Here is an 8,439-nt window from a genome sequence, read left to right on the forward strand (position 1 = left end):
TGGAGCCGCTGTCCTGCGGCGCCCGGGCGAGATGCTCTGGGCACGAGTGCTGGAGAGGCGCTGGTTCTGCTCGGTCCGACGGCGCTTGACAGCTGTGGGGCGCCCACTGGCTGCGGCCGGCCGGCTGGCACGTGGGTGGAGAAGACGCGTTGAAAACCGGTGATCACCGTGATCAGGGGTTGGCAGCGTGTCTTTCAACGGCCGCAGAGTAAACGTCTCTCAGGCTCTGTGGGCCGGACAGGCTGTTAACTGCCCCGCTCTGTCGCCGTCGCCGGCACACGGAGGCAGGCGTGCTGTGCCCTGAAGCTTCATGCCGGGACGGGCTGCCCCTGGTCTCCATGGTCCGTGCTCCCCAGGGGTAGCAGAGGGGCGGTTCACAGCTGCAGGGTCAGGTCCGACGTCACGGCCCAGATAGATGGAGACTCTCGAGTGTTATTAAAAAGTGCTACGCAATTATATGTCAGTGATAGCTTAAAGGGAGTGAGAACTTAGAATTTTATTCATGGTTCTGCATGTTATAGAAATAGCTTCTATTCCTTTTGTGTCGAGTCAAAGAAAAAAATTTAAATTTATATTAGTTTAATGCAGTCACTTGTTAAAGTGCCACATCTGAGATTCTCTGTTACCCTGTGTATCAAGAGAGTTGTTGACAGAGAAGCATTTACTGGTATTAATTTGCAGTGAATGCTAGGGACCATTTTATGTTAATGCACTTTAGTGATTTTTTTTTTTCAGATGTAATGCAGTATTCTGAGAAAAAACAGCAAAGGGCATGTCCTTTTTGGCTTTTGGATTTTGTTTCTAATTCCACCTCTGATGTCATCTGTACTGGAGACCTAAACCAAGGGTCTCCTGTCCCGTCAGACCCTTGAATCTTTCCAGCTCAGGATGAAATTCAGTCCTGGAGCCTCGGCACTGAGTGCCTTGAGCCGGCACTGTGATGCCTTTTCACTTTGCTCTGTGAATTATTTTCCTGAATGTCACCGCACACACTTCTTGTTAGCTCTGTGTTCTCAAGCAGACGTATATGTACCTTGGTCCAAAATTCAGCTGGAATTTCTCTGAGGAAACTTAAATTTCTTAAGTGAAGGTCTAAATGGTAAACATTACATTGTTTTATTAGTAGTTTCCAAGTCGTCAGTAGTAAATGTCCTCAAAAACAACTGTATTTACCATCAATACTGTTTTGTTTGAAAGAGCAGCTGTTCGATGAAGGACTGATTACTTTCTGCATAAGGGTCCTTTGAACTATTTCCACTTCCTGGTCAGCACTCTGGCCCGTCTGTAGGCGGTCAGCTGTGTGCCCGTCACGGCTGCCCACCCCTGCTCCACCCGGGTCCTAGTGGACGCGCTGCAGGTGGGCTCCCCGAGAGGCTGCTGTGGCCGTGGCCCTGGGGCTCTATCCCCACAATGCGAGGCAAGAAGGCTTACCTCTGACGCAGCCTTAGCTCTGAATCTAAAGCTGATGTTTATGGTAAATGAGTGGACGTCATTAATATTTACTGTTGAGGGAGAAGTTAGAATCCACGTTGCAATATTTCTATAATTATGCTTTCCTCTGAAGGCTAAAATTTTATTGAATGTCTCTCAGTTTTTCCAAATGATTAAAACACTGAATATTTCAAAGCCTCTTAGTATGAATTACGATATTTTACGGTAGTTTAAAGTATCTGTGTGTTTTATCATTACTTATTTTAAGATTAATATGTTAGTCTCCAAATAAGAGAGCTAAGGGAAATTTTACTCATTTTAGTTGCTGTGTGTCTTAATAATAAAGCTCAAGGATGTAATACCATGTGGGCATTTTTCTATTTCTGAATACTGGAAATTGGTCTGTAGTGTCCGTACTTTTCTCACTGGGTTGTCCTTCAAACACAGATGGAGCATGGGAACCACAGATACGCTGGTGGCGGATACAGATCTAAACTGAACCTTTTTTTCACACTTCATCTTTCTTTTCTTTCCTTCTCTGTTACCTGCAGCAGACTGCTATACCAGCAATCTCTGTTCTAGATTTGGTATGTTCTTGTTTCTTTCCCTTGGGTACTTTTTTCCTGTCTTGATTTCCTTTTTTTCCTTTTAGTGGTGGTGGTTTTATGTTTTCAGTAGATCTGGTTCTCAGGGGTGTCCTAGATCAGGATCTGTAGTTCCCTGACTCTAGAAGCATGCTTTTGAATGTGTTTAGATTTAGTCATTCTTTGCTTTTCTCTGTTACTTTTTAACTGTTACTTACTGTTTGTTTATGGTTTTGACCTTTACTCAGTTTTAGTCATAAAATTCGTACTCTGTATTCTTACGTACTCATAAATACATAGGCAGATGAGAAATTTTGCAGTGAGTAATCTATTTTGTTCTTGTTACATTAGAAATACGTTTTAAGTATTCATTATTAGAAGCTCAGTTCAACTGGTATTGACATTGTTTGCCAATTAAGATGTAACTGTCTAGGGTGTAACTGTCTGTTGGCAGAGAAAGAGGAATTTCCAGTAAACATTTATTCTGTGTTTTCTTCAATAACACCACATGATTTTAGTTTAGTTTATCAGCCATACCAGTTCATTGCCAAAAAATGCTTGAGGTCGCACTCTACTGTAACTATGATGTGTCTTATGTCCATAGTGGGGAAATCGAGTTGGTCATTTAGCACCCTCATGCTTGAGGGCGGTACCTCTCTCGACTGCCAGACACTCATGCTCTGGTGTATTGATACTGACTTTAAGTCAACATTTGTTAGTCAGCTTTTAAATGATATGAGGCCAGTATCTGACAATACTTTAAAAAAAATCTCTGAATCCAGGTTTGATTCTGATGGCCTTTTCACCAAATAACAGCCCTCCTTTTTTTGTTTTGTTTTGTTCTTTTTTTTTTCAATTTAAATAGCATGATGGCAGTGTCACTCCAAAGGGAAACCTCTCTTGAAAACATCTCTCCTCGATGACTGAGAGGCATGTTTTCTGGGCTTTGTGTTTTTCTCTGTATGAGACAGAGATGAGAAGTATCTGCTTCTTTCCCTGCCTCTCTGTGTGTTAAGGTGTCCGTATGGAAGGGGGTGGGAGACACCAGTCAGTCCCACTCGTCTCTTCGGGTACCAGGTCCTTGTCACACGCGTGCAGGCCAGGTAGCCTGGGGCCTCAGCCTTGAGATGCGCCGACTGCGGCCCCAAGAGAGTCGGGGCAGGGCGGGGGCGGGGGGCGTGGTGGTGACAGGTGAGTGACAATACCCAAGGGTAAAGGGTGCACTAAGATTTTTATTTCAAAGGCGTAGTTCGGGTTTTTCTTCCTTTAAAAGACAGTTATTTCGAGTGCTGATGTTGACGGTAAGCACCGTGTTTCCGAGCATTTCTCAGCCTGATTCCCCAGCAGAGGTTGAGCTCTTGCCTTGTCCCGGGGGCTGTTAGGCACTGGGCCCCCCGGGGACGATGGGGACCAGGTACAGGCGTGTGCCCACTTGTGTAGAGCCCCGCCCATGCGGTCCGTAAGGCCTTTCCTTAGGCTTTGTCCCGGGATATTCATGGTGACGCGTGGGATAAATGGGAGCTTCGGAGAGGTGGCGAGGCTGCCCTGGCGGCTCTAGTCCCCGGGTCCCTGAGTGCCCGTCGCCCCACGTGGGCCCAGGGCCGCCCTCCCCTGCGCTCACCTACCTCCTCCCGGACCCGAGCCTCCCATGCACTTGCATACGGGACGGGACGGCGAGCTGCCTTCTGCCGCACCTGCCGCTTCCCCGCTGCGCCCGACTCTCCCAGTCGCCCAGTCGCCCAGTCTGGGGAGCCTGCAGTTGCCATGGCGCCTCTCCCCTCCCTGCAGAGGGATTCCCAGCTTCCTGGGAACCTGACCACCTGCAGAGTGCCTCGTTTGCGCCCGGGCCCGTGCTCCCTTTGCAGACTCTCCTGCATGTGGCCGCCGCCGCCCGGCAGGTCGCAGAATGCCCCGCGACCCTGCAGCGGCCCCCTGCCCCTCCAGAAGCGCCCCGGGTCTCCCGGCCCGCAGGACGCCTCCCGGGCCCACCCGGCGCTGCGGCCGCGCCTGCTGGCCCTGCTGACCTCTGAAGGGCAGCCGGTCCTGCCGCCTGCAGACCGGAGGGGAGCTCAGCCTTCACTGCTCTAGGCGGCTGGGTGACCGCTTCTGTGGCCCTCTCGTCCGTGACAACTGCAACGTGCGCAGACGAGAAGGGCAGGCCTAGTACCCAATGTCGTGTAGACTGAGAGTAGGGATCCTGACCAGAATATTCTGGGTTCATATTTAGTATTCTTTGTGCTTCACGAAAATGTCTGCTGCTCATAAAACGGTTACTGCGAACCATCTTTCAAGGAGATGCTTCCGAGACCAGCGGTCTCTCAGCTGGCCCGTCGCAGCTTCGCCTCCTGCCAGTTGAGTGGTTCATCTTCCGTCTCAGATGACGCGACAGCTCACGGGAAGAATCCCTCCCCCTTGGGTAGAGCAGGGAGGGGGTGTTTTCAGAGACGCTGTGGGCTGCCTTCTTGTTTGGCCTTTATGTAGAAATTGGCCATAGCCCTCCGGAGCATCTCAGGTATGGAAGCAGTTGAATTAGACGCTTTGTAGAAACCTCAAGCGAGAATCAGTAGGAACCGTAACGGAGAGTTGTACCTGCGGAGGGGCCTGTCTCAGAAGGTAGCAGAGCGTTCTCTACCTGTTCAGGTGGGAGACCCTGCCCGGGATGTTGAGGCTGGAGGGTAGACACAGCCCACCTTCGGGAAGCGTCAGTCTTATTCAAGGAGGAGAAATAAGTTCATACTCAAACCAGCATGTGTGCGTTTGGGAGTAGAACACGAAGTTCCTGTGGTTGTGTCAGGGGGAGAACAGATGCCCTAGGCGAACGTCACATGTCTGCTCTGGGCTGCTGTGAGCCACGCTTCTTACCTGTCTCTGCTGCTGGAGTAGGCCTGCACCTGTAGGTCTCCCCTTAGAACTCTGGACAGAATCATATTCAGTTACAAAGAAGGGGACGGCTGCACCCTGGGCAGGGAGCCCCACTGACGGAGGGCCGAGAGCTGGTGACGCGGCAGGAAGCTGCGTGTGCTAGGACAGGACGCCAGAGTCCTGTCCTAATAAGTGGCCTATCAGGGCCTCTCTATCTGGGGGCCTTAAAGTTGTTTTAGGGTGAGTATTTTTAATGGGTGGGAGCATAAGCCGAAAAGGCCTGCAGAGAGAAAGGGTGATGTGCTTAACAGACTTACACTTGCTTTTCAGAGAAAATGTCAAAACGTAAAGGATGTTTTGGCCCCGTTTTGTATTCAGATATTTCAACATGAAATTAAAGATACAAGTTACCGTATTTTTGTGGAACAAAAGTATAAAGTGTAGGGCTTCCCTGGTGGCGCAGTGGTTGGGAGTCTGCCTGCCGGCGCAGGGGACACGGGTTCGTGCCCCGGTCCGGGAAGATTCCCCAAAAAAAGTATAAAGTCTAAACACACAGACCTCAACGTACTATTTTTTTAACTATTTTTTCCGGACTGCCTCAGTATCGCAAGGCCTTGGGTCAGGCTTGCGTGCTGGTTTCAGAATCCCAGCCTAGTTCTTGGTTGGAGTAGCTTCAGTCTGGGCTGTCTTGACTCACTCTATAAGAATGATTACTATGTCTATTCAAGTCTAGTTGCCCCAAGTAGAACTTCCTACGAGACTGTTTGGATAGCATGCGACTTTTCGTTCCTTTAATGTGAAACAGCGAGCTTGTCTGCATTTCATGTAACCTCACAGTGTTCAGGCCCCGTCAGGCACTGGCTCTCAGAACCATTAACTTCCCAACTTAAGTTGAAGTGCCCTTTAACTGTTGTGAGACGTAACCGTACACCTCGGTGTACCGCCCGGCTCTGTTATGTGGGGGGAAAGTAAGAGGTTCTCTTTTCTCTCTCTCTCTTTTTTTTTTTTTTTTTTTTAGTAAAGCAGCATATTTTTGAAAAGCAAAACGGCCTGTGTTTTGAAAATGAAAATACCTGAAACAGCTTATCAAAGAGTGGAAAGAAACTGCCTTAGTTCTAACAGCACTGGTTCATCTGCTACCTTAAAATAGAAACCAGTGAAACAGCACGAGGGGAAGGCTCCTTGTTTACCACCGTCAGGATTTTAAGAGAAAATGCCTGTTGATAGATTTATAAGATAGAGTGCTGTACCTTTAGTTATGAGAATTGAAATGGCTCTGATTTCTTAAAATTATCCTGTTTAACTTACAGGAGCTGATTCAGTGTGTACTGATTTTCTCGCTCAGAACTTGTTTTTCATCAGGTCTAAAAAGTACTGATAGAACATAATGAAATTAGTTTTTGCTTTATTGGGTAACAGAAACACCTCTGATGCATTCGTGCAGTTTTACATCCTTCCACAAATTACTCTTCTGCATGTGTTTAATGTGATCAATTGCTGTTGTATTTTGTTATTTTTATTTGGGTGCTGTGTCCCATAATTTGTGCTGATGACTCTGAAATTCCTGGTAAGTCCTTTCCTCTGCGTCTCCGCACAGCAGGGCACTTCTGACTGCTTCCATGCTTCTTAATCATTAGCGTCTACTCCTGCTACAGAACCTCCAAAACCTAATAATTATCCTAGCATCCTTCTAGGCTTATACCTAGAGTATACTAAAGAGGTAGTTAAATTAATTTGTTCTCCTTGAGAAGGGAATTTTAATTTTTTTTCTGAGATGTTTTATTTTTGTTCACTGACATGAAAAAGTGTGATTACACAAGTTAGTCACTTTCCCACCAGATACAGTTTTTGTTCCACAGAAGCCAAGCAAGAGTCAAGTTGTTCGGTTTTTGTTTTTGTTTAGGAAAAAAATACACTCCGACAGTTCAGATCCAGAAGTTAACGTTTTCTGGTTTTGCTGTGAGTAACCTATAGAATAGCTAGTGGTCATGTAGATGCTGAAGTACACCGTGAGTGATTTTACGTCAGGGGTTCCTGCCGTGGTTAGAGGTTGAACTAGATGGCCTCAGTGCTATTTTAATTTCAAATTTTGAGTCACCTCTTGTGCCACGCCCAGGTCTGGAACAGAGAAGAAGTAAATGGCGAATGCGAGCTTTTCCAAGTCGCCATTACCTTAGGCTGTAACTACGAAAGTAGCTGTAGCCTACGGACATGGCGAAGAGAGACTCTTCCTCTGTTCTCTGCTAGTCAGCGCTTTTAATTCGCGGCTCCCTGAGGCGTTTTCGACCTGTAGTGTACAGCGGAGTGTGACCAGGAGGGCACAGGAGCTGAAAGCCGAGTAGAATTCGTCTCAGGGGTTTGAAGGTGTCCTTAAGTATTTGAATGGTATGAAGGACAGATACTAAATTTGTTTTGTATTGTGTCAGAAAGGCAGAACCTGAAGGACGAAAGATAGACAGCGATGAGGTGATGAATTTTAGAACAGCAGGAAGGCTTTTGGACTAGTAGTTAACCACTGTCCCGGGAGGCAGGCTGTAGGCCCCAGAGACACTGAAGGTGCTCGAACAGGATGGACAGTTACTTGACAGACATGTAGCAGGACAGAGCTCCAGTAAGGTTCCTCCCGAATTTCAGCTTCACATTCTGTGAATCAGACTTCGGGGGATCCCTGAACTGGGAAGGAATTCTTGGCGTCTGGGGTGGGACCCAGAGGGAACGGATGGCAAAGGGCCAGGACGGGCACGGGCGGGAGGAGAGCTAGAAGCCGTGTCCCTGAGACGAGGCGGGCCGCTGGTCCGCTGGAGCTTCTGCTGCCACGTGGGCCTCACCCCACCCCCATCCAGAGGCTAGTGTTCACCTGTCACGGGCCGCGAGAGTGGGGAGTCTTCCTTGACCTTCACGGTGGAAACTGAACCGGGGCGAAGGGAGGGGGTGGGCCAGTGTGTCTCCCGGCTCCGTACGCTGGAGCCCGTCTCTGCCTCCACGTGAGCTGTTTCAGCTGAGTGTGTCCTAGTGAAAGAACTGCGCTGTTTCACGTGTGAGCGTCCAGGGTAAATGCCTCCTCCTCTGAGCCACAGTCGATGGAAGCGTAGTTCTGGAGCGGTGGGGACGGAGTCGTTAGATGGCGGGCTCAGGTGTCCGCCGTGACCTCCGCCTGGTGTCTGTCCTCAGCCGTGCGTGTGCTTGTGTCGTGTGCGCGTCCTGTGTCTGGCGCTGGGACGCTCCGGGCGCGCACTGAACGGGATCTGTCCTCAGTTGCAGGACGAGGAGCGGCGGCGGCAGCAGCAGCTGGAGGAGATGCGGACCCGGGAGGCTGAGCAGCGGGCCCGGCAGGAGGAGCAGCGGGCCAGGCGCGAGGCCGAAGAAAAGGTCCTGGTGCTCTGAGGGCGAGGGGTGTGCGGCTGAGGGTCCCGGGACGCGCAAGGGGGCCGCCGCTGAAACTGGAGCCCGGTTGGCCAGTCGGCCAGCCGGGCCCCGGCCCTGTCCTCTGAGCTGTCATCCCTTTCTCCCCCGGGCTGTCCCCTCCCCCTTCTCCTCCTGGCTGTCCCCCCTCCCCCTTCTC

The 8,439-nt window shown here is 49.7% G+C and overlaps 1 protein-coding gene across 1 annotated transcript in view; it reads left to right on the forward strand.

Annotated features, from left to right (window-relative positions):
- Positions 1-8,439, forward strand: part of AFDN (afadin, adherens junction formation factor) — a 94,777-nt gene that overhangs the window by 77,147 nt on the left and 9,191 nt on the right. The window contains exons 29-32 of the mRNA XM_024744917.1: positions 242-341; positions 1,289-1,357; positions 3,492-4,055; positions 8,043-8,246. Of these exons, the coding sequence (XP_024600685.1) occupies positions 242-341; positions 1,289-1,357; positions 3,492-4,055; positions 8,043-8,246 (937 nt within the window). The remainder of the gene's footprint in view (positions 1-241; positions 342-1,288; positions 1,358-3,491; positions 4,056-8,042; positions 8,247-8,439) is intronic.

Source organism: Neophocaena asiaeorientalis, unplaced genomic scaffold, assembly GCF_003031525.2.
Source record: "Neophocaena asiaeorientalis asiaeorientalis breed wild unplaced genomic scaffold, Neophocaena_asiaeorientalis_V1.1 scaffold649, whole genome shotgun sequence".
Lineage (NCBI taxonomy): Eukaryota > Metazoa > Chordata > Mammalia > Artiodactyla > Phocoenidae > Neophocaena > Neophocaena asiaeorientalis.